Source organism: Schistocerca cancellata, chromosome 5 (genome assembly GCF_023864275.1).
Source record: "Schistocerca cancellata isolate TAMUIC-IGC-003103 chromosome 5, iqSchCanc2.1, whole genome shotgun sequence".
NCBI classification, from domain to species: domain Eukaryota; kingdom Metazoa; phylum Arthropoda; class Insecta; order Orthoptera; family Acrididae; genus Schistocerca; species Schistocerca cancellata.
This window is the reverse complement of record NC_064630.1, coordinates 491,420,466-491,447,643: the sequence shown is the minus strand read 5'-3', so window position 1 is coordinate 491,447,643 and position 27,178 is coordinate 491,420,466. Positions and strand designations below refer to the sequence as shown.

The window sequence follows — 27,178 nt, the reverse complement described above, 5'->3', positions numbered from 1 at the left end:
AACAAATGCATTGTTTCCTTTCTTGTCGCAAAATGTGTGGTGTGGAGTATAGAATCCCTCGACGGTCTGCTTCTGACGTCGGTTCTCAATAGTGTTTCTCGAAAAGAACATCATCTTCCCTCCACGAATTCCCTCTTGACCTACCCAGTGAGTGTAATCCGGCTACTGAAAAAAAAAAAAAAATTACTCACCATGCAAACTGACTCTCATGATCAATTTAATTATTTAGCCTATCAAACCGAACTATCAGTTTAATAAACCGCGGCTGCAAAATACTTACGCGAATTCTATACAGACACATGCAAAAACTGGTAGAAGCCGACCTTGGGAAGATCAGTTCGCATTCCTTAGAAATTTTGGAACACATGAGGCAATACTGACCTTACGACTTACCTCAGAAGATAGGTTAAGGAAAAGCAAACCTACGTTTCTAGCATTTGTAGACTTAGAGAAAGCTTTTGACAAGATTGACTGGAACACTCACTTTCAAATTCTGAAGGTGGTAGGGGTCATATACACAGAGCGAAAGGCTATTTACAATTTGTACAAGAACCAGATGGCAGTTACAAGAATCGAGGGGCATGAAAGGGAAGCAGCGGTTGGTAAGGGAGTGAGACGGGGTTGTAGCCTATCCCCGATGCTATTCAATATGTATATTGAGTAATCACTAAAGGAAAGAAAAGAAAAATTTGAAGTAGGAATTAAAATCCATGGAGAAGAAATGAAAACCTTGAGGTTCGCCGATGACGTTGTAATTCTGTCAGAGACAGCAGAGGACCTGGACGAGCAGTTGAATGGAATGGACAGTGTCTTGAAAAGGCGGATATAAGATGAACATCAGCAAAAGCAAAAAGAGGAAAATCGATTATAATCTAATTAAACCAGGTGATGCTAAGGGAATTAGAGTAGGAAATGAGACACTTAAAGTAGTAGATGAGTTCTACTATTTGGGGAGCAAAAGAACTTACGATTGTGTTAGTAGAGAGTATATAAAATGTAGACTAGCAATGGCAAGAAAAGCGTTTCTGAAGAAGAGAAATTTGTTAATATCGAGTATAGATTTAAGTGTCAGGTAGTCTTTTCTAAAAGTATTTGTATAGAGTGTAGCCATGTATGGATGTGAAACATGGACGATAAATAGTTTAGACAAGAAGAGATTAGAAGCTTTCGAAATGTGGTGCTGCAGAAGACTGCTGAAGATGAGTAGATCACGTAACTAATGAGGAGGTACTGAATAGAATCAAGGATAGGAGGAATTTGTGGCACAACTTGACTAGAAGAAGGGATCGGTCATTAGGACACGTTCTGCGGCATGAATGGATCACCAATTTAGTGATGGAGGGAAGCGTGGAGGGTAAAAATCGTAGAGGGAGACCAAGAGATGAATACACTAAGCAGATTCAGAAGGATGTAGGTTGCAGTAGTTACTCGGAGATGCAGCTTGCACAGTATAGAGTAGCATGGACAGCTGCATCAAACCAGTCTCTGGAGTGAAGACCACAACAACAACATCAAATTGTTATCAATGACGTGCCACCTGGTGGGTAGAGGAGATGGCTAGAACACAATGGAATGATTCTTGACAGGAATTACTTTTTCCTTTTTTTTCGTTGCGGTGATATCTTTTAACAAAATTTCAGTCTCCCACCTACACAGGGCGAGACATGCTCTGACGATTTGTTTCGTAAATGCTAGTTTGATATAGCATTGCATTGGTAAAACGGGAGCTGCCACAGTGTACAGACAGCTGCATCCCCTTGAATTATAGATTGCTGTTGTGGAATGTAAAATGAATGTGTTTTTTCTTCGTTGCAAGCGAGCTAATGGCGTGAAAAATTGTATTCTCTAATGTTATTTCACGTTTGTGAAATGTCTGTAATACACACGTGATCGTCTGTGATCACTGGCAGTGCACTTCGCTGGCTGTCGCTAAATAGCAGCATGCGAATTGTATCCTGCAGTTGAATGTAAAAACTATACCGATTGTGTTCATAAAACTAAAATAAAATGGGCTGTGTCTACTTTCGTGGAAAGAGGACATTTATTATCGTCGCGATTGTGTTTTCTACAGCCCAGTGCTCAGAACGGCGTGTGGGCGATTTCCGTAAAAGGCCGCGGCTCTTCCTTTAGACAAACAACCCGCGGTCGGGCTAGCGCTCATTAATCATGTGTTTGTTCTGAGGAATGCCGGCATCGCTCTTTATTGTATGAGTAGCTTACTATCTAGCAGCGTGCTCACTGAAGCTCTTTGTACTGAAGACATTGCGGAGTGAGGATGCAGTCGCTTTAGGCGGAAGGAGCTTCCTGTTTTGCAAGCAGCCAACTTTTGAAAAAATCCATCTGGAGAATTCTTCGGGTGGTCGTGGTTGTGCTACTATATTTCCATTTTGTGTTGCCTAGACCGTCGCCTCAAGGCATGCCGCGTATTTCGAGTGTTCGCAGAGGGCCTGATCGGGCCAGTGGCCGCAGACGGGTTGCAGAAAAACGGCGGAGCGGGAAGCCTTATGTAGAAAACGGCCAGCACGTGCCACGAGGCATTTGGCTGAGCAGCTGGTCATTTGAAAAAGCATATATCCCTCCAATAAGTGGATAGAGGGAGGGTGGAGGGGAGGGGGAGGCGTGAGGAAGAGGCCCTCGATTTACGGCAGTTTGTGATCGTACACCGAGATGTCAGATGTGTTCTTCACAATAACAATGTGTTAGTCTCATTAGCTGCCGCCAAATATCGTGTTGCCTCTGTAAAACAACAGTCTCTTCTACGACTGGAATTACGTAGTGCTTTGCTTCTTGCCCGACTCATTCGCAAGGTGGCCAGTGCCTTAGACATCATAAATGGTAACGACATTCATTTGTGGACGGACTCCACAATAGTTCTCTGTTGGCTGCAGCGTAGTCCTGGTCATTGGAAAAGCTTTGTTGCCAACAGTTAAGTGTTCTCTCAGATCTGTGTAATGGTACATGATACAGGCTCACTGCCAAATTTCCATTTCAGGAATAACCTCTTAATTCATAAGATCAGCTGAGAAGCTGTGGATGGTTTCTTGTGGACTGACTGCTGTTAGTACTGATTTTCATGTCTTTATGCAGTATGATATTAATACTTTATTGTTTTGTGTCCTACATGTTGGTACCCGTCGTGTTTCTCAGGCAGTGTGACAGTGGCGTTTTGGTGGTGTGGGCATCCCAAATGTTGGTGTATTCATGTATTAAGTGCATTGATATTGTGTCTGGTTATGTTTTTATTGTTTTCCTTTTTTGGATTTGTTGTTTGTTAAAATTATTGTTGTTTGTAAAATGAGAAGACTCATTTTAGAGTGGGAGTATGTTTGGACCCTGCAACTCACCCCAGCTGCCACCTAGCGGCAGCTCCCAAACTAGACAGGTCAGATTGTCCAGTATAGTCTGCTCGCTGTCGGAAGACCTTGCAACCTACGTGCAGAAGTCGATCTACTAGGTCCTTTGTGCGCGCAGGTTAGATGACCATAGTTGTAACGGCCGAGAAGGTAGCTTGGAGACGCCGTAGCGGACGGTCGTGCATGTCTCTCAGCTAAGCCAGGAGCCTCAGTTGGCGCTCTGCCTGTGCACATTGTAAAGTTTATTAGAATAAAATTTATACCAGATATCGTGTTCCGTCTAACTATTGTGAGTGGAAATAAGGTGAGGACAGTTAGTACTCTCGCATTATACGCTCAAACCCAAAGTACATCATGGGAGGATGGTACATACTTTGCCTTGTGGCGTCATTTTGATGCGGTTGGAGGGGCATGTGGTCAACACTCCCCTCTTTCTGTCGATTTGTTGGCTTTTACCTCTGTGGAGCCGCTACCTCTCATTCAAGTTGCTCCTCAGTTAACATCATGAAACTGGGAGCACCCCGCACACGTCTACGACCATGAAGAAATCCTTGATCGTACCGGGGATTGAACCCGCATCCTATGCATGGCAGTCTTGTACGCGGACCACACAACTACGGAAACGGATAATAGAAATGATAGATGAGTGAAATATTTGATAACACTAGCAGGAATTATAAATTCGTCACAGAAAGAAAATAAGAGAGAGAAATCTGCTGTTAGTTCGGACAGCATACTGACCATCTACCTGTAACTACTCATACCCAGATTACCTTACGGCGAACACAAAAAAAAGAACAGAGAAATAACATTATGAACTTGTTTTCCTATTTCATCGGTAAAGTGCTCGTGGAAAAAGTTACTTTTTCCAATTTACGCTAGTTACGTATTGTAGCAAACACCTCAGTGATGTTCGTTTCATCGATTATTTTTTCCTGGCTTAGAAAGACGTGTCGTGCACGTTCGTAGCGTGTGGTGATGTGCCCATCGACTGCCATCCTCATGTGCCTGAATGCTACTATCGTTTCACAGCCCCGATTCAGTTATTTTTTGTAACGCAAGGAAACGTTTTTACACTCACTTCAGTCATCCGTAAAAGCTGTACTGAGTTTGTCCTCGATAACAAACTCCGTGCCCTAATGAATGAGCCCTGAAATACATAGTGCACAATCAACTGACTGAAAACATACGCAAATTCAACTTACATGACAGATATTAGTCCTGCCTTTGTAAACACCGTAGCACGAGCACAGCACTAATTGACGTAGCTGACGACCTTAAATATGCCATAGACAGCCTGAAGCCACAACGCTGACAGTACTAGATTCAGCACAGCCTTTGAACTTCCCCCCCCCTCTCCCTCCCGCCAACTTTGGCATACTGCGACAGTTAAAATATGTAGTGAGCTGAAGTGTTTTGAAAGCTACTTGAGGAACAACAGACAGCAGTATATTGTCTGTACGAATTAAAAGTCTTCCTGGTAACAACTTTTCTCAGGAGTACCACAGGGGTCAATCCAGGGCCCGCTACTGTTCTTCTTGTCTGCCATTATCTCCCCCTTTTCTTACTTCCTGTAAATATAATTTCATATTTACTGAAGTGCCAAATCTGCTGTCGTCCAGACGAATGACGATCTGGTTTCAGTGTTCAGATGGGTCCAAAGTCTGGGGCTCAAACTAAACTCAATGCTAAGGATCCCAAGCAATTTTAGTATCCTGTCATTTAGTTCTGAACGCCACGAACAGTCACCTCTTATTCTATTCGACTCCCATCATAATACTGTATCAGAAAGCGATGAAGATCTTGTGTGTAACTTTCGACTAGCTGAGCACCTCAACTGGCCAAACAGTGCTTTCGCCACCTGCAGAAAGTCATCTGCCTGGCTCTAGGCCCTCTAGGAGTTTGCGAACACATCTCCACAAGATATAAAACGTTAAATTGTTCAGTTACTCATAATGACACCTTCCTCCCTCCCCCCTCGCCATATTGTGGAAGTAGTCCAACAAGACATAAGCTACTAAAGTAACCATGAGTGCTTGTGTGTCTTTCTTCAGCAATATTCGTCTATTTCACAACGTCAGTGCTTTATACTTCCAGTTAACATGATTGAAGCAAGGCAAGTTACGCGACTACTCTCTCAGTTCCTTCGGTTTTTTTTTAACAATCATGCCACTTCGTTTCCTTCTCTCTTCGTCTATCATTTTCCCCTCCCTCCCTCCCTCTTCTCTCAAGTCAGTTGTTGCCACTGCTTTCCATTTAAATCTCCTACTGTAATCTGTATTTTTGTTCAAGTTTTCATGAAGTAGTATAAGCTGTGTCTTTGCTCCATTTCTGAATGTTACACCCCTTAGTAGATGTAAAACTTATTGTAATGTGTGACGTAATGAATGTATTGCAAAATATGTAAAATGTCTGGTTCATTGTGAGGGAGCCCTTGATTGGCCCAATCTTTCCAGGATGAATAAATCCTCAAACAGGTAAAAATTAAACATTGTGCGTAGCAAACTATCACATGCTGATCCCTGTCCAATCCTTACTGAACAAGTATCGTCCATTCAAGAGAGTAAACTGGTGCTAATCTGCAGTCATGATGGTTCTGCGGGTATGACAGGCCATGATGCATGCTTAGTGGAAATCCTTACTGTTTACATCGGTCGGAAACGTCACTGAACTTGAACCCGATGTGGCCAAACGAGGTGCAATATCCGAAAACGACTAAATGGCTCACCATTCGCGTTCAACTTCACAACTTCAGTACCTATATCCTACTTCACAGAGGTTCTTCTGCATAACTTGCAAGGCCTGCATTCCTGGAAGAAAGGATATCGTGGAGGAACGACTTAGTCTCGGCATAGGGGCTGTACTCAGAATGCACATGTCACTATGCAGCAGAGTGTTTTCTGCCATGTCAGTCTGGAAGTGTACGCCGGACCGGGACTCGAAACACCTGTCTCAGGCTGAGCTATACAGGAAGGACTTGAGGGAACGGCACTTGCAGAACAGAAACTGTGAAGATGATGTTTGGTTTGTGTGGCGCTCAATTGCGCGGTCATCAGCGCCCGTACAAAGTCCCAATTTTTACTCAGTCGTATTTTTTTACACAGTCCAATCTAGTCACTGACACGAATGATGATGACGAGGATGAAACGATGAGGATAACACAAATACCCAGTCCCCTGGCAGAGAAAAATCACCAACCCGGCCGGAAATCGAACCCGGGACCCCATGTTCCAGAGGCAGGAACGCTAGCCACTAGACCACGGGCTGTGGACTCTGAATCTGTGAAGCCGGGAAGTCTGGATAACTCAGTCTGGGAGGGCATTACTCACGAGTTCAGCTCCGGCAAACTTTCAAGATGTTTCTCAGCAGCACACAGTACGCAGTCTTTTGAAAGATTTGTTGTAACATCAGTGCGCTGTCGGGGAAAAACTGAGAGTCCACGTTCGATCGTCAATAACTCAGTGCTGAAATGAGACCTCTAGAAAATGAGAAAACCTAACTACAACACCCGTGAAGCGATCAATGGAAAACAGACTGTATTCACGAGTTGCGACATATTCGATATAAGGTATCACCACGATATAGGAAAAATTTGTTTTGCTATAAATCTAGACGAAGATCGCAAAATCCAAAACTTTACATAATTCGTGACATTGCGTGTACAGGTGGAACAATCACATTGATCAACCATACTAGCTGCGTTATAAAATCTAAAATTTTTAGATTTTATGACGAAGCTTGTATGACTGATTAAAGTGAATGCACCATCTATATATGCAAACACACGAATTATATAATTTATTGAACTGACTTAGGTCTGAATATGGTTATAACCGAGGGAAATTAATTCTCTGGATAGTAAAATTTTTGTGATCCATTACTTATTTATTACAAAACAAAGACTGCATTCAAGTTATGTATTCATTAAGGATCTAAAATAATCTCTGACAGTGATTAAGTCTCCACCACAAACCATGTAAGAATGGATACTTACCGGACATAAAATATCCATTGAGAACTGTAGACGATACGCATACATTTCGTGGTGACAAAAAGTCGTATTATGAGAATTTCACAGCTTGTTGGGATTGAATATGTGAAACATGCAGCCATCGAGAAACGATTTTTCACATTTTCACCAATATCGAGGAACTAAAGAGAGAAGACTTTTATCACAAACACAAAGGAAGAACCATACCTTCTAATTCTAGAACTCCCTGCAATGCCAGAAGAAAGCCTCGCCACTCAGGTAACACTCGGGCAGTAATTCAAACAGCAGCAGTTACGGCGGTCCGCGAAAAATTTCCGGACTCACGTTGCTTATATTACGCGGCGGCACGGCACGCGGTACTGCAGGTCATAAACAAGACCGCGAGACCGGTTTACGAGGGTCAACTGCACCAACAAAAATGCAGCGAGAGTATTAAAAACTGCAAAGGAAAAGCGAAGAGAATGGAAGCCGGAAACGGTGTAGACACCCAATATGAAGACAAAACAAGAAGATTGCAAAAACTCTGAAAAATAGGGAGACGTATCCAACACCACAATCTTGAATAAGACCAGTATCAACAGTTTAAAAAAGGTCTTTAAACGGAGTCGTAAACATAAACGACAAAGTCCCAGAAGGGAATGCTTAAAGTCCTCCTCCTTTGAGGAGAGTGAAATACTAAAAAGTATTTAAGGTTATCTTCTCCGAGACGAATGAAGTCTTAAAGCAAACATTAACTGGAGAAGTGTGAGATAAACTGCTGCGATTGCAATCGCAACAAAATGCAGCACGCAAGTGAAAAATGTGTACGGTGCTTCAGTCATATGAGGATGCCAGAGAGTCTGTCAGAAAGCTTAATAGCACCCAAAACAGGACAACTGTGTGAAAATGAAGTGCAGTCGTACATACACTAAAATGAAGACAATAACGCTTAAGGAAACTACCACATAGTTTTATTTATATATTTGCAATCTCACAAAAGGATGCAGACAAATCGGCGAGCATAATCGGAAACAACCTAGGCTACCTACTGAAAGTGACACCAGTGGTATTAAAATTCGTCGATAGGTCTTTAGTACCGGATTCTACAGACCAGGTGAAGTTTTCAAACCAACCATCACAAAAGGAATGCTCGCTACAGACTTCAGTGGTGGAAAGCACGTTTCTCGTCGATCGTAGGTCTATAGAAAAACTCTATCGCTACGTTTACATGCGAGACATCTTCCGAAGATAGAAACCGTATTTCGGAGACCATTTTTCGCTGTAGACAGTTTAGGCTCAGTATACATTTCTGTTTCTCCGTCACTGCGCAATAAGTCACCTCGTCTTATTAGTGTAATATTTTGAAAACAAAACGTAATCTGACACTTTTCTAAAATAGTTGTGCGTTTACGTGGGAGCGAAAATTGTGAATGTGGACAACCAGCAGCTACTAATGGATTTCTAGAATCGATTTTAGAGTAAATTTCCTTTACTTCACGTCTATGGTCAGAAATTATTTTCATCAGACTACCGGTTTCAGTCTATAATGATCATCTTAAGATCTGCAGTAAACTATGGAAAAGACAATTACACTAGCAGATTGTCTACAGTTTAAAACAACAAAATAGACCATAATGAAAACTGTTATTGACATACATGCGTATCTGTGCGCTTTAAATATGAAGAGGCATACCTGTTCTATAAAGACATGTCCTAATATTATAGAGCCATAGTGGCATCGTCAAATGCTAAATACAAAATCAGCGCCAGCATCGTCAAAAGTTAATGGAATATACAAGAGTCATCTTGTCGATAGCACTACTGATCAAATCAAACTGACGTACAGTAGCCACAAAATGTTTGTGTTGCAAGTTCGCCAGATGTTGCTACTGCAGGCATACACACATTCTTCACTCATTAATTGTACGATGTAACATAAAGGGGGGATACAATCATTAAAGCCTGTAATGAGCTTATAAGGTTTATGAGGCATTACAGCAATAAAAACAATGAAATAAAACATAACAGAAGTTAGATTAGCAAAAAGGAAGAATTTAAGAGACAGTAATTGACATACGTTCAATTGCCGATATTATAGGTAATGACATAAAAATTAAACAGCTTTCCGATTACACAGAATAAAATAAAAATTACAAAACAAATGGATAAAGGAGCCATATGAATAAATGAGCGCCCTCCGTTATCGCTAACGCCAGAACGCCGCATAGGTGAGAAGTAGTTAGAGGAACATGACCGCCAGAGGGTCCCTCGTACCCTGCGGCACACATTCCAAGAAAAGAATGATAAAACCCCGTACCAGTGGATGAGCTAGATTATCTAGTTAATGAAGTATATTATATAAACAGAAAAGGGACAAGGAAACACTAGAGTTATACGCACAACGTAAGAACACGAAGTAAATGTTTAAGGCACTCTATACTATGTGAAACCATCAGCAAGACACATAAAACAGAGGCGTTCAGTAGTTAAGTAGAACATTGTTAAATGAAGTGCCGCCGGCACGGTAGCTCAGCGTGTCCAGTCAGAGGGTAGTTGCCCTCTGTAGTAAAGAAACTGAGTTAATCGATCAACAACGAACTGGAACGAGTGTCTTATGACGTCCACCCCGAGCAGATGAAGCGAACAAAATGAGATTTTAAAAAAAGTGAAGTAGGCATTGCGTATGAAATCGTTTTGCCAATTAAGCACTTTTGCCGGCTCGTGTTCCTTTCTTTATAAATTTCAAGCTCTTCTAACAAGTTAAAAGCACGGCCTTTTTCCACCATCTGGAGAATACGCATACTATTCTCACTGTTCCCTATAGAATGACCAGTTTCAGATAAATGCTGCGCTAGAGAAGTATTGTTCCTTGGCTGTGAATGTTCTTTACACCTTACTTTAAAAGAGCGGCCCGTTTGACCGATGTATTATATGTCACGGTTACTGCAATCAATCCTGTATACTCCAGAGTCATGGAGAGTGTGTGTGTGTGTGTGTGTGTGTGTGTGTGTGTGTGTGTGTGTGTGTATGCATGCTGTTTGTTGTATGTTTCTTTAGCCTAATGTAAGGGCGCGTGACGTCATTTGCAGTAAATGTCGCAGCTTGTGATTTTAGATTATTTACATGACCATACAGAAACGGTATTGTGAAATCGGTTTACGAAATCAGTTTTGGGAACCTCTATAAATATAGTGCATGTAGAGTAGTAACTTCAGTTATGTTTTATGGCAATCAGATAGATTTTATGACCTGGAAAATGCCAACTTATTGTTACGTGCTTGAGTGAAATATTCCCGGGATGAAATCTGGCGATAGAAGTATTTGGTCTTAGGTCCTACCATGTTATATTGCTTTTTTCGGTTCGTGATTGCTGAAACGTTTCAGGCAATGAGAGACTGGAATCGATTTACTAGACTTAGAGTAGATTGAAATAAGGTTCTTCAAGATGAGATATTATACCAACTGATGGCTGGAAGACACCTTTCTAAAATAGCTGCTGAAGTGAACGTCACGTTGCGGCAAAGAAACGTGGAATATTCTAGTAATTGGTTGTTGGAACACGATGGAACGTACCTGTGGGCCACCTGAGTGTTCCACTAAGCAGGCTGTAGAAAAATCACACGCTATTTCAACAAATACACTCGTTCGGCGAGCACTTATTTTAACAACCAATTTTTACTATCCGTTGAGGTACTTTCTGGCAGACCAGCCTCCGATGCTGGATAGCGGTTTTGAGAATTTTTCCCGCTGTTTCATCCTCCCTTCTCCCCATATCCCCAATTCCATTGTGAGGATTGTGGAGTGATGGGCGGCGGTACACGGAAGGATCGCCGTTGTACGACCCGTGAGCTCTGACATCTGTGTGCATAGATGTTCGGACCGTGTCGTGCTTTCAGGAACATCAGAATCGGGTTCCACGCTTTAAACGAGCACTGTGGCGTAGCGGTTAAGAAAACTGCATTCAGGAAGAGGAGGATTCGGTTTCCCCTTCTTTCCTTAAACCTCTTCATGTGGATTCTAGGATGGTTTCATCCTCCACGACTTAATTCCCACACTTTTGCCCGTATTAGCTAGTGCCTCGATGGTAGTAACTTTCATATCAGCGGGACACTGTGGTTTTCCTCTGTCGGTGCTTGCTTCTGGAATCCTATCCAGTACTAAAGTACCTAAGCGTAGGGCCGTATTAGAGATAGTTTTCATTTTATTAGTCGTAGAACGGTAAAGATTACGCTATCTCTTTACCCGAAGTTGTACTCGTAAAATAAAGAAGCAAAAACATTTTATATTCTTTATGACTGAGAATAAACTTGTCATTCACATAAGCTCTGCTACGAAAATACACGGCAAATGCCCCGTCTCATTTTGTTCTAGATACGAGATCTTCACATATTTACTGCGGTGGTTGTCAATCACTGTACATCCAGAGCGTCGCCGAGGTTTAAGAGGATCCTTCAGAACCCTCGTATTATCAACTTGCTGATAGAGCGCGCACTGCTTGCGTAAACTCAGTGTATCTTGAGTAAACTAATCTGTTCAGTATCAGTAGTTTCTCGTTATCGAGTCAATATAAGAACTGACTTGCCTTGTAGTCTCCAACGGTCAGTGGCCTCTTCAACACGAGAATGTCAAAAAAGATTTAAAGTTTCCGTATTGGATAATTCATTAACAACACTCTCTGCTCATATTCTATGGAGCAACGTCTTCGATGCCTTCACACATTCACTTATTTACAACTATTAAGACTTAATGAATCATATATGTTATTTATTATAAATAAAAATTTTCAGTCCAAATCACATTGTTTTTGTTTCAGTGGTGATTATCGGTCTCTGTTGCTTAACTATTTCAAGTCCATATGAGGAGATGAGGAGTCAGTGCCCGTATAAACACTTTACTTTATGATGTTCCGTTTAGTATCACATGCGGAAAGACCAAATTGCGGATACTATTCACCGAAGGTTACATAAAGGAAACGTAGATTTCGAAGCGATAGACTTCATTCGACACGTTTCTATGTTCTGAAGAGGAAATTCTCGTATATATTGTCTATTGCAAAGAATCTTCAAGATGGAATGTATGTAGATGTAGCTCCTGTAGTGTCACAAAGCGAACTCCTACAGCAGGCGCAGTCATAGGTAATGTCTAATTTGGCTACGCATTGTTTTAATTGACTATTATTTAATATATTTAATCTTTTCTTCCACAACATTCAGGTGTTTCCCCTCTCGTGAGGCGAGTGAGCGACGCTGCCGACTGGGGTTCGTCCGCTGCCCAAAGATGTTAAGAGCACGAGCTATAAGACGCAGCGTAGAATTTTTAGCAACGAACTGCTGTTAGTTGTTTTTATGGATCACAACGGATAGTGATTTGTTTTAATAGATCACAAAAGGAATAAGACATGTTAGTTAGCTCCTTTGAGCAAAATGTACAATCGAGTTTACCAAAATGTATGCATTATACATTAGCAAAAAAGAAAAAAAAAAGTTTTGACTATTTTTACGTAGTAGTAATGGAAAAGAGACCCCAACTAAATCTTTTCCTGTCAGCTGTCTTTTTTCAGAATGGGCTGGACTTGATACTGAAAAAAAATCTCAAGGCAGAGAACCACTACACTCCGTCCAGTCACAACAGAAACATTACTTTATAGTCATGGACCAGTTCTCGAGTCCAGCAGGCTCATCTTCAGAAGAAGCATTCAGAAAATAACATATTCATGTTTGTAGCATGATGATTGGTACTGGAGGATGATTCACTGTGGTTACAATATTGGAAATTCCTTACCGCCTTTTGTGTTCGTTATATGACAAATTTTGTCGAAAATCAAGTGAAGAAAACGTGTGTTTTTCGACGCAGTATGTCGTATAACCATCACATAAAACGACACATTAAAGTCTTTCCTATCTTATAGCCACAATGAAACAAACCACCATTGCCCAGCATCATGCTAAAAACTTGAATAAGTAAACTATTATATGCCTCGTCTGAAGATTAGCCTAAAAACACTTAAAACCAGTTCGTGGAAATAAAGAGATATATCACCAGTGACTGGTCGCAGTTACCTGTATTTATGTTTAATATACAGTTACGAGGTTTTACAGTCCCCATTACTGATCAGCTTAATCTTCAAAATCTCTCTGTCGTACCCAGTCAACTGATATACATCCACTGTGCATATTTCGCTCATATTTGTCCTTTTTACGACAGAGTTAAACTTTGTACTCAGATAGAAGTTATCTGGATTGCCACTGCTCAGGGACACATTCAAGGTCTGTTTTAATTTGACGCTACAGATTAAATAGGTACTTATCACTGCATGGCTCTAAGCACTATGGGACGTAACTTCTGAGGTCATCAGTCCCCTAGAACTTAGAACTACTTAAACCTAACTAACCTAAGGACATCACATCCATCCATGCCCGAGGCAGGATTCGAACCTGCGACCGTAGCGGTCGCGCGGTTCCAGACTGTAGCGCCTAGAACCGCTCGGTATCACTGCATGTAACAGCCTTATAAAACACTGTTGTGCTCTGATAATTTAATCGTTTTTAGGGTTCCGTACCTCAATCGGAAAGAATGGAAAACTTACAGGATCTTTTTTTTGTCCGTCCATCTGTCTTTCTGTCCAACTGAAAAAAGACCACTTCTCTCAGCAACGAGTAGACGCAGAAAGGTGAAATTTATGTCACTTTTTCAGATCTGTAATAGCTCAATGGTGTAAAAAATGTAAGCTTGTAAGTCAATGCAGTCAAAAGATACGGCCATTTATGTCGCATATTTTGATACTCTGAAACTCACTCATCAAAACTTGGAAGGTACTTCCCGTTGATCTGGAATCATGGAATTTGACAAGAAGCAAAGGCTCACTTACAAATAATAAAAAAAAACAACAGAAAATCGTTAATTTACAATTATATCGCACGATAAAATATTTCTTTTGCCATTGGCTATCCGACTTCAAACTTGAAAATGAAACATTCTCGATAGATTTGGAATCCCTTGGACAGGTATCTTGTCAGTATCGATGTCAAAAGCAGACAAAAAAATGGCTCTGAGTACTACGGGACTTTTTTCTGAGGTCATCAGTCACCTTAGAACTACTTAAACCTAACCAACCTAAGGACATCACACACATCCATGCCCGAAGCAGGATTCTAACCTGCGACCGTATCGGTCGCGCGGTTCCAGACTGTAGCGCCTAGAACCGCTCGGCCAATCCAGCCGGCAAAGCAGGCAGAAATCGTAGAGATTCTTCTTTCCTGGAATGTCTCAGTGCCCACGTCCTACTCGCACCTGCCCAATTTTTCTTTCTTTTTGTGTCATGTTATCCAGCTGTCTGTCTGTCAAGACCGGGTGGACGTATCAAGCTGAAATTTATGTTGTGTGCTAAAATCTATGGTCAATCTGTGGGAGAAAAAACTGAAGCATCTACGCCAATGCAGTCGAAATATGCGGCTATTTATGTTACATATTTTAATATTTTGCCATTATCAGTATCGATAACAGCCCAAGTCGTTGAAATTCTCGATTCTTGGGATGGTTATACTACCTATATATACGTAATTAAGTTTGTACTGAAACATTCGTGCGCGAGTCCTATTCGCAAATTTTTAAAGCAGAGTCCTCAACATTTTAATTAAATGCAATACGGAGAAGCCATTTAGCCATATTGGTCGAGCGGGTGGAGCACTACACTCTGGCCCTGGAGGACCACGATTCAATTCCGGAGAGCGACCGGTACTTTTTTTTTACTGTATTGCAACAGTTCGTATAGGGTATGTGTTATCTGTTCATGCTGGTGCAAATTTCATGTTACTCTAAGCAGATGACGTAGTGTCTATAAGCGTCTATCGTCACTCTCACAAACAAAGGTTTACTTCCCAGTCAAACCACCACTTTGTTTTAGGCTTTTTGTGGTTTCTCTAAATCGCTTAAGATAATTGTCGGGATAACCTTAGTGCTGACAGGTCGTTCTGCCGTTGCTTTCAATTTCCTCCTTCTGTTCACCACTCTCATGTTTTGAATACGATGGTGTTCTATGACCACAGACTTTGAAGATGTAGTCATGAACAAATTATTAGCTACATCCTGGGCTTTCTACTGGTAGCAATTTCTTCTGGGAACTTACGTACGTCAGAAATGCGTCCAACATTGTTGCCTCACCTGAAATAAAGCAGGGAAAAATAACGACTGTGAAGGATTAATACCATATTTCTTGCAGTAGTTTTTAGGAGGCTTTCGTGGGCATCATCACGAAAAATAATAAGACAATCGGGGAGCACATTTTTGGATACATGATGTCAGATATGCGCTACAGTTGAGATGTATAGCGAATAGTAAAGTTTCTAGGACATGCAGCCATGTTGTCAAACTAGACATACTGTAGAAACACAGAATGGAAATAGATCGCCTTTTACAGCAGTTGGTAGTTTCCTTGCCTCAGGAAGAAGGAATGTCCCCTGAGTCTCTACACTTGAATCCAATAATTAATTGCTATTGAATTGTTACCAGAACTATGACAGAAATTTTGTGACTGGCGAGGAAGACAATGTTGATGATGTAAGTTGAAGTTAATCCTCTGTATGTCCAAAATGGCAATGATAATAATTATGTAGTCTACGCATTAGGCAGATCCATCACAACAAGCTCGTCGTTTCCAGTCTGTCCGGTTTTCCGCCATCCTTTTCGTAGCTGCGTGTGATGCACTTACCTTGATAATATCAATTAGCTGGTATCCTCTTCTACCTCTGACCTTCTTCCAAGTCAACATTTCTTCTAGTATTTCCTTCATTATGCAGTCATTTCTCACACAGTGTCCCAGTCCGTTTCTTTTCCTCATTTAAATTGGTTCCAGTATTTATCTTTTCTCGTTCACCATTTGTGACACAGCCTCAGTCCATATTTTATCTGTGCGTTTCAAACCTTCAGTTCTTCTCCAGATGCACGTATCATGTGTAGACACCGTAAACGGCAACACTCCGCACAAAACACTTCACTAAAATTTTCCTTAATTGAAACTTCCTGGCAGATTAAAACTGCGTTCTGGATCGAGACTCGAACTCAGTGCCTTTGCCTTTCGCGGGCAAGTGCTCTACAGGCTGTTGCCCAAGCACGACTCCCGATCCGCCCTCACAGCTCTAATTCTGCCAGTACTTCGTGTCCTGGAAACGTTTTCCTTAACGTTTTATTTAACTCACTGCCCCCATCCAGTAAAACACTTCTTTTGCAAACACTATCCTTGTGTTATTTCTTGATTACGTACTACGTTATTGGCAATTTTGCAATCCTAGATACCTGAAGTACCGTAGAAACTTGTTCCACTTACTCGGAAGTTACCTACCTTTTTCCTCAGCGGGCCGGGCAACGGACATAATGACGAGCGCGGGCTGCATTGTCATTCTGTGCAGTACTTGCAAGCTGGAGTGAACGCTCTGGGAAAAAAGACGAGAAACTAAGTTTAGCATTTTGTGTTAATCAAGGATGAGTGACATGAAATACACAAAAGACAAGCACAACCAACATATTTACTTACTAAGAAAATTTTCAAAGAAGGTGATATTAGTAAAAAGATAGTTGCATCGGACGTAGTGTGCTCATATCCGACTCTCTCTAACTACCGTGTCGTTACACATTCTGTCAATGGTCAGCGCTGTCCACAGAAAGTGGTTCTCCTGCAAATTTACATGAAGTATGGGGATCCTGAGGGAAGGGGAAGATTTATGAAACTGACGCTTGGCTTTCTAGATATCATCAATGTTTGGTTTGGTATTGCTGCATGCAATCAAGAGAATTGTTTTCAGCTATTCATCACACACTCTCGTTCGATGCGCAGAAGTAACATAACATATTTTCTCACAGACGTAAGTTGTTCCAAACACTGAATCCGGAACAGCGACATCAGTTCAGTTTCGAAACTCGACATCAGATAAGCATCAGTAAAATTCGCCAAGTTTTCTTTCTCTGTGCTTCTCTTTCAACAATTCATCTGCTTGCAAATCGGCCAGCGCCAACTGTGGTTGAGCTAGGACTTCATTAAGATTAGTATCACATGGATTATGGAACATAAGAATTTCTGTCAAGATCTGGAAGATTTTCCAAAAATTGCTCCAACTTACAAATAATTTTTTTCGAAAAATCAAAGTTGACACTTTCTGGGATTTTAGCATGAGCCTTTTGAAACAGAGAAAATGAGAAAAAATTTTTTCCCACATGTTGTGGTATAGACAATGACAGCTTTCTCCGAAATCCCTTGATGATTCTGTAGAGATAACGCAGTGCTTATCCTTTCGCTGAAGCATCAAGTTTAGTTCATTCATACGGGATGTGATGTCGATCAAAAATGAGAATTTTGACAGTCAGGTGGGATCTGACAGCTATGGATCAGCTCTATCTTTTTCAATGAGAAAACAAATATTTCGTTTCGGAGCTTGTAAAAAACGTTACAGGACTTGACGGCAACTGAGCCAAGTGCGTCCTGAGATTTGAACATAGGAGCTTGGAGATTTACACTGTTGTGGGGAGATCTCTTAGTATTCTAAACAGAATATTTAAATGTAAATTGTATCACAACTTCTCGCATTACATACGTTTTATCAAGCAAATGCGCAGTCAGATCTAATGAACTGACGTCGAAAGCTGGATCCTGCACGCAGGTCGTAGCTTGTCGATCGCTGCACAAACTCATCACAAATTTACTGCTTTTTCTTCCTTGATTGGTTCGTGAAAATCGTTGCCTTAAGACAACAGAGATAGCGAAATTCAGTTTCTCAGTAACTCGTTTTCTTCACGTTGTTAGAGAGGTCGACCAGGTAATCACGGTAACTACTGTTACGACTATTAAATCTTCATCACCATCATCACCACAACCAGCATCGTTACCAGCACCACCACCACCACTAACATCATCATACCATCATAATCAGCAGCAGCAGCTGCAGCAGAAGCAGTAGCAGCCATTTGATAGCCACAAAGGTCTTCTATGTACATTTCTATGCATTGTGATCTCATCTACACTAATCTAATAATATCTATCCACTTTGTATTATGTCGACGTCCCTGTCTTTTCTTATCTTTTGGAATCCACCAAAGAACGCCCTTGGTCCACCTGCCACTCATTTACCTGGTGACTGCTGCAATTTCCCCCCCCCCCCACCTACCCCCCCCCCACACACACACACATACACCCCACCCCTTCCTCATCTCACTGTCCGTCTCTTGGGACAATTCTCAACATATATCTGTCCATCGCTCGCAGAACAGCTTACACAGTTCGTATTAAAGGTCCTTGTCTAACAACTGTAAGTCAAAAACTGTTGATACGCAGTAACTGTGTATACCTCTCTATTTTTGTTTAATCAAACTTTGTGTAGCATGCTGTTACAGAATTAACTGTGCACGGCCGACAACTTAATGCGATATAAATATAAATCTGTACTCCACAAGCCATCTTACGGTGTGTGACGGAGAATACGGCCCCCTCTTCACTGTTCCATTAACAGAAACCAAGATAATCCTAAATCAGGAAATTTGAACCCCGTTCTTCCTGAGTGCGAATGTAGTGAGTACAATAGCTGTCTAACGGTTTAGGATAGCGAAGTACATGAATAATGTGAGGACTTTCATGAAGGACCCCAAAGGAAAACCTTCATCAGGTACTAAGTGAATCATATAAGATACAGAGGATTTCAACAAAGCATGATGTTTCGGAGAGTATAAAAAAAGAGTGAGAATACAGTTGTGTGATTTATTAGCTTTAATTCAACAGTGAAAAGCAATGCTCTGTTTATGTGGCGTAAATAACTTTTTCGTTTAGTGAGCTGTTATTTTAATATTGTGTAAGTCGTACATACTTGACAATGTTTTCATAGTTTCCTTTGTGAATTAATAAATTTCAGATACAAGGCATACAGAATAAATATTTCACTCTGCAGCAATATTTTTGCTGTTGTAAAACTTAATGGTTTTCCCAGACTGGCACTCGACTACGAAGCCCAGCTTTTTGGGCAACGTCATTCTCAACTGATCTCCCCAGGAACAACTCACCACCCGCCTCTGTACTTCAACTTTCGAGGAGCTCTCTGTTACATTCAAATATCCTCAAACTTCGCCGCATGTCTTACTCGACCTACACATATGAGAAAAAGGGTATTTGCGGAGAACGGCTTAGACACAGACATGAATAACCGACAAATTATCTTAATACTTATAACATCCACGGTAAATGTCAGTTTGTCCCCCGAAAACACCAATTAATCAAAGCGGTTATTGACAGATAACACTCCACTGAAAGATGTGAAGATTTTAACACTTTTTGAGTACGGCGCAAGTAGACTTGAAATCGATATATTACTTACAGTAATGAAACAGCTGAAATTCCCAAACAGTGCAATAATGTGGTTGTTCAGCTACCTTACGAGCGTTGTTATACAGTTATAAACTCCAAAATATAAAGTTACGTAATTAATTTTTTATTTTTTTGTAGATACATATCTGCAGTCCTAGTAGACTCTATATGTTGAAATCCATTTGCCAAATACAGTAGCTCACGTGTAGAGGAGCCAAAATACACTGACGAGCCAAATATTATGACCACTGTCCACCGCGAGGTTTATGACGCCTGCGGGCGCTGAGGACGCGTGAAGCGGTGAGAGAAGTATATGAGCAGAGCACATACGAATGGGGAATGATTCTAGGGAGGATAAGTGACGCAAAGCAGAATTCCGCCGACATAAGCGACTTTGACATTAGCCAGATTGTTGTGGTCCAGTGCCTGGGAGCGAGCATCTCGGAAACGGTGAAGCTGGTTAGCTGTTCGATTGATACTGTCTCGAACATGTATGGCAAGCGGTTGAAGAATGCTGAAACCACGAACAGGAGACAAAAGTTGGACATCCATACTTCATCACAGAACGTAGGGATCGGAGGCTTGCCCTGCCTCTAAAGCAGGACAGGCAGCGATTTGTGGCAGATCTGACGACAGAGTACAGTGCTGACGCAGGCACATGTGCCTTGGAACAAATCGTTCAGCGCACAGTGTTGCACATGTGTTTCGCAGCAGAGGCCTCCTACGTATTCCCATGTTAACGCAACAACATAGTCAGTCATGGTTACAGTGGGCACGGGATACTGCATTGCGGATCAGTGGAGTCGGGTCACCTGGTCGGATGAATCCCGCGTATTGTTAAACCAGGCCGATAGTCGTATCCAGGTACTCCGTCTTGCAGGCGAACAGGTGTTCGAAACAAGTAGCGCACGAAGGACGGAGGCCGGTGGGAGCAATATTACACTACTGGCCATTAAAATTGCTGCACCAACAAGAAATTCAGATGATAAACTGGTATTGATTGCACAAATATAATAGAACTGACATGTGATTACATTTTCACGCACTTTGGTTGCATAGATCCTGAGAAATCAGTACCCAGAACAACCACCTCTGGCCGTAATAACGGCCTTGATACGCCTCAGCGTTGAATCAAACAGAGCTTGGATGGCATGTACAGGTACAGCTCCCCATGCAGCTTCAACACGATACCACAGTTCATCAAGAGTAGTGACTGGCGTACTGTGACGAGCCAGTTGCTCGGCCACCATTGACCAGGCGTTTTCAGTTGGTGAGAGATCTGGAGAATGTGCTGGCCAGAGCAGCAGTCGAACATTTTCTGTATCCAGAAAGGCCCGTACAGGACCTGCAACATGCGGTCGTGCATTATCCTGCTCAAATGTAAGGTTTCGCAGGGATCGAATGAAGGGTAGAGCCACAGGTCGTAACACATCTGAAATGTAACGTCCACTGTTCAATGTGCCGTCAATGCGAACAAGAGGTGACCGAGACGTGTAACCAATGGCACCCCATACCATCACGCCGAATGATACGCCAGTAAGGCGATGACGAATACACGCTTCCAATGTGCGTCCAACGCGATGTCGCCAAAGACGGACGCAACCATCATGATACTGTAAACAGACCCTGGATTCATCCGAAAAAATGACGTTTTGCCATTCGTGCACCCAGGTTCGTCCTTCTTTACACCACCGCAGGCGCTCCTGTCTGTGATGCAGCGTCAAGGGTAACCGCAGCCGTGGTCTCCGAGCTGATAGTCCATGCTGCTGCAAACGTCGTCGAACTGTCCGTGCAGATGGTTGTTGTCTTGCAAACGTCCCCATCTGTTGACTCATGGGTTCGAGACGTGGCTGCACGATCCCTTACAGCCATGCGGATAAGATGCCTGTCATCTCGACTGCTAGTGATACGAGGGCGTTGGGATCCAGCACGGCGTTCCGTATTACCTCACTGAACTGCCGATTCCATATTCTGCTAACAGTCATTGGATCTCGACCAACGCGAGCAGCAATGTCGCGATACGATAAACCGCAATCACGATAGGCTACAATTCGACCTTTATCAAAGTCGGAAACGAGATGGTACGCATTTCTCCTCCTTACACGAGAAATCACAACAACGTTTCACCAGGCAACGCCGTTCAACTGCTGTTTGTGTATGAGAAATCGGTTGGAAACTTTCCTCATGTCAGCACGTTGTAGGTGTCGCCACCAGCTCCAGCCTTCTGCGAATGCTCTGAAAAGCTAATCATTTGCATATCACAGCATGTTCTTCCTGTCAGTTAAATTTCGCGTCTGTAGCACGTCATCTTCGTGGTTTAGCAATTTTAATGGCCAGTAGTGTATGTTATGGAGGCCATTCACCTGGGCTTCCATGGTATAATAATAATCGAAGGCACCATCACAGTTGTGGACTACGTGAACATTATAAGGGACCACCTGTAACCCCTTATGCCTGATGTTTTCCTCAACAGCAATGGCTTTTTCCAGCGGGATAAATGTCCGTGTCACAAGGCCAGAATCGTATTGCCTTGCTTTGAGGAGCATGATTGTGAACTCACGTTGATGTGTTGGCCATTAGATTCGGTCTATTTGAATCCGATGAAACCCAACTAGGACACTATCGGCCGCCAGCTCCGCGCCCGCGAACCAACCGCCCGCAAATTACGGGAAGTGTGTCCTGTGCGGGGGCACCTAAAACCACGAACCTTTGTAAACCTATCAAGTGCTTTTCGAATCCATGGCACGCAGCGTCGCTGCTGAATTGCGTTCCAGAAGTGGACCAACACGCTTTTCAGTAGGTTGTCATAATGTTTTGGTTCATCGGTGTAAAATAGCACAGGAGATTGATTAATTGAAGTGAAAGTAGATAACAACAAATTGCTTTGGTTAAGAAAAATAATCAAGGAAACATGTGATCCTACGAGTCTTCCCGGATTCATTCCCTGGTGAGTTGCTTTTCCCCGTGAACACAATGATATTTCGGTTTCGTTTCATTGTATCAACTTTCACTTATGTGCTGGCAGATTCCAACTGTATCTAACGCTAGCCCTAAAGGGATTGTTGCTACCGTATCATGTATATCATGTATGAACTACTCTTTTTTTTTCAATACACTGTGGGCACCAGACCTGGAGTCTTAAACTAAAGAATATAAAGTCACAGGGTATGCTCATATCTATGCGAAAGATGATTACCAACCATTTTCGTGAAACATTTTCTCACATACCGCTTGACGGTAACCAATATCCCGATCTAAACTGCGAAGAGAAAACTGTCACAGCATGTAAGAAATAACTGTCTTGTTTATATACAATTAAAAAATGGGAAAAAAGTATTTCCACCTAAAATGAATCGCCAACCGGAGTGGCCGTGCGGTTCTAGGCGCTACAGTCTGGAGCCAAGCGACCGCTACGGTCGCAGGTTCGAATCCTACCTCGGGCATGGATGTGTGTGATGTCCTTAGGTTAGTTAGGTTTAATTAGTTCTAAGTTGTAGGCGACTGATGACCTCAGAAGTTAAGTCGCCTAGTGCTCAGAGCCATTTTGAACCCCTAAAATGAATCATAAAAAAAATGCAATATATTTAGTTCTGTCTAATCTGTACGCTTTTGATATATTTCAACGCGGCATAACCTACGGAAAATGGAGTCAACTCGAGCTAGCCATGAATGATTTAGACCTAGGCACAGCATTTGGCGGTTTGATCAAATCAGTCTGTATTACGTTCATTTGGGGTGGATGCAACTGGACAGGTGATATGATTTTCATAAGCCCTGTTTTCTTGATCGGTTTCTTAGTTACTGGTGTCCTAAATACCTCTCCTTGCATATCAAATGCCCACTATAATTATATGAGAAATGAAAATGATTATATGGCGTTAAAGGCCAGGAGACCCAGTCTGTTGTTCGCTAGCCTAGTGCAGGTCTGTTTGACATCACTTGGGCGACTTGGGCGTCTTTGTGATGCAGATGACATGAAATGATGGAAACAACATAAGCACCAAGTCCACGAGCGAAGATGATTTCCGACCTGACTGGGAATCAAACGTGGGACAAACGCAACTTAGAGGCGATGACTCTAAGAACTGCACCGCAAGCTACAGGTATAATTCCGTAACTGCAGTGCAAGATCTGGTGCGTCCAGTGTTTTGACAGTACCTACGCAGACACTAAGACTTCCTCGATTTCAGGTGTACGGCTCGGGAACAAACTACCCAGTAATCTGCGAATGACCCAAAATCACTCTGCGTGCAAGAAGTGATTAAAGCTTCATCTTTTGCCATGGACTTAGTTTACCTTTCACTATATTCCAGTTGTGTTCTTTCAGTCCAACAGTGAGTCAATATTAGAGTTACACTATCAACGTTATCCCAGCTTTCCTCATACATTATCTGTTTCGTTTTCCTTTGTTCATCTCATCTGCTCACTTTATCCTATTATTTCTCGCTCGTCGCTGGACCAGTCAACTTCTACTGCAGATTAAATTTATTCTGTACTGCTCCCACGCATTTCCTATACATTTGCCAAATCTTGGGAACAGCAGTTCCCGTAGTAAACAGGACTAAAGCTAAGAAGAAAAGATGATTATTTATTATTACTAGGGAGTTCAGTAAGTAATGCAACATATTTTTTTCTGGAATGAGGTTGATTTTACTGAAGATTCCAATATACCACATTATTCACCACTACTTTGGCTACAGACACTATTTTCAACACAATCTTCGTTCAATGCGACGACCTTATGGCACCTTACTGGGAGGGCCATTGTGCTCCGACAGTACTACTCTACTGGTCGACGTCGGGGCCAAACGTCTTGCTGCATCAACAAAATCCTCATCATCCACGAAGTGCTTCCCGCTGAGTGAATCCTTCATTGGTCAAACAGATGGAAGTCGTAAGGTGCGAGATCCGAGCTGTATGAGGAAGAACAGCCCAATTAAGTGTCGTGAGCTCCTCTCGTGCGCGCAGTCTTGTGAGAGGCCTTGCATTGTCATGAAGAAGGAGACATTCGTTTTTATTTTTGTGGCGACGAACACAGTGAACTCGTCAGTTTCCTGCCGGCCTTAGTGGCCGGGCGGTTCTAGGCGCTTCAGTCTGGAACAGCGCGACCGCTACGGTCGCAGGTTCGAATTCTTCCTCGGGCATGGACTTGTGTGATGTCCTTAAGTTAGTTAGGTTTAAGTAGTTGTATGTCTAGGGGACTGATGACCTCAGATGTTAAGTGCCATAGTGCTCAGAGCCATTTGAACCATTTGTCAGTTTCCTGACGGTAGCTGAGTACAGTTCAGATTTGATCGTTGCACCCTGAGGCAGGATATCAAACAGAACGACCCCTTTAGAGTTCCAGAAAACCGTCGCTATTACTTTACTGGTTGAGGGTGAGACTTTGAACTTTTTCTTCGGAGGAGGCGTAGTGTGGCACCACTCCATGAACTGCCGTCTTGTTTCTTGTTCGAAGCGATGAAAACATATTTCATCCCCTGTGACGATATTCGACAAAAACTGCGCAAGCGATTCTTCACAGGTGGTCCTTCGTTGCTTGTTATGCTCTCCCGTTAAGCAGATAGGAACTTAGTGGGCACACGACACGCCTTCAAATACAGCAACTTATGGACGAGTGTTTCAGCACTACCAAGAGACGTTCAGTTGTGCAGCATGGTGTTTGACTACCATCCGTTGATCACCTCGAATGAGAGTGCCCGCACGTACCAGCATTGCAAGAGTCACAGCTGTGACATTGTTGCAGAGATAACAGACGCCTCACTCAGCGACGAACCGTGCTTATGTTCACTGACAGGTCTCCATAGACGTTCTGTAAGCGATGCTCCGGTTTTCCGCCAACAGAAACTCAATGGCGGCTCTGTGCTTGGAACGCACCTCCAGACAGACGCCATTTTGAAGGCTACGTATTACGCTGCCACGTATCGAAACTTCATGGAACTATAGAGGCTCCAGCGGGAATATTCTATGGCGTCTCGCAAAGAATTCCGCATTTTTTTAACTTAAAGCGACCTAAAACAGTGTTGTATTACTTATTGAAAGTCGCTCGTATTATTTCTGAGTACAGCTCATGTGATACGTATTCGTCAACTTCGTAAGGATGCCTGGTTATAAGAGAGGAGCTGAAAGCAAGGTGAAGCATGTACATAAATAATGAAGTAAATAAATTTTTATTTTCAAAATGCATCGTTATCTCCTAATCGAAAGTGAGTTATTGAGAAAATTCCTGACAGGCTACGATGTCGAGTTCTTATCCGTCGCTGCGTTGTAACTATGAGAAAGTATCAGACGCTACAGGAGATGCACGTGCTTGATTGCAGGACGGGTTCGGCCGGCCGGCGTGGCCCTTCGTGCCCGTGACGGAGCCGTTCCTGGGCCGCAACATCTCGTTCGTGCCGCAGGCCGTCACCGACATGGTCCAGGCCCTGGGCAGGCGCAAGCTGCAGGACCAGCCGCCCTGGCTCATCGGCACCACCAGCCACGAGGGGCTCCAGCAGGCGCTGGGTGAGTGTCGCCCTCAGCACGAGGCGCCAGTATTACCAAGTAAGGCACACTAGGGTGTATATTTGTGTTAGAGTGGCACCATTACACGCAAGGTTCCTGTTGGAAGTCCTTTACACGTCGCCTAAACTGTTTACATATTAACTCCTGCCTGGAATCTTGTGTAGATGATTGTCCCTCCTTCGCAGTAGGTAGCGCAGGCTGCTGGCTCGTGACGATGATGATGCTGCTGTTGTAAAGTCATACCAAGAGCAGTCTGGAAAGAACCTGACTATTCGCTGTTAAATAACGTCATAAATCACTTTGGTGCTGGATATTAATCCAGGTGTACTCCAGACTTCACTGTATGTAGATGTTGTAACATTTTCCTAAATCCAACACATAAATGAAATGATACACTACTATCGTACAAACATTAATACACACTCACGAGGCCGGCCGTTGTGGCCGAGCTGTTTTAGGCACTCCAGTTCGGAACCGCTCTGCTGCTAGGGTCGCAGGCTCGAATCCTGCCTCGGGCATGGGTGTGTGTGATGTCAAATGGTTCAAATGGCTCTGAGCACTATGGGACTTAACTGCTGAGGTCATCAGTCCCCTAGAACTTAGAACTACTTAAACCTAACTAACCTAAGGACATCACACACATCCATGCCCGAGGCAGGATTCGAACCTGCGACCGTAGCGGTCTCGCGGCTCCACACTGCAGCGCCTAGAACCGCACGGCCACTTCGGCCGGCCGTGTGTGATGTCCTTAGGTTAGTTAGGTTTAAGTAATTCTAAGTCTAGGGGACTGATGACCTCAGATGTTTACCGAGCGAGGTGGCGCAGTGGTTTACACACTGGACTCGCATTCGGAAGGACGACGGTTCAATCCCGCGTCCGGCCGTCCCGATTTAGATTTTCCGTGATTTCCCTAAATCGCTCCAGGCAAATGCCGGGATGGTTCCTTTCAAAGGGCACGGGCGACTTCCCTTCCCATCCTACCCTAATCCGATGAGACCGATGACCACGCTG

The 27,178-nt window shown here is 42.8% G+C and overlaps 1 protein-coding gene across 1 annotated transcript in view; it reads left to right on the top strand.

Moving 5' to 3' along the window:
• LOC126188620 (venom carboxylesterase-6-like) overlaps positions 1 to 27,178 on the top strand; it is a 134,246-nt gene that overhangs the window by 75,895 nt on the left and 31,173 nt on the right. The window contains exon 6 of the mRNA XM_049930222.1: positions 25,984 to 26,167. Coding sequence (XP_049786179.1) covers positions 25,984 to 26,167 — 184 coding nt within the window. The remainder of the gene's footprint in view (positions 1 to 25,983; positions 26,168 to 27,178) is intronic.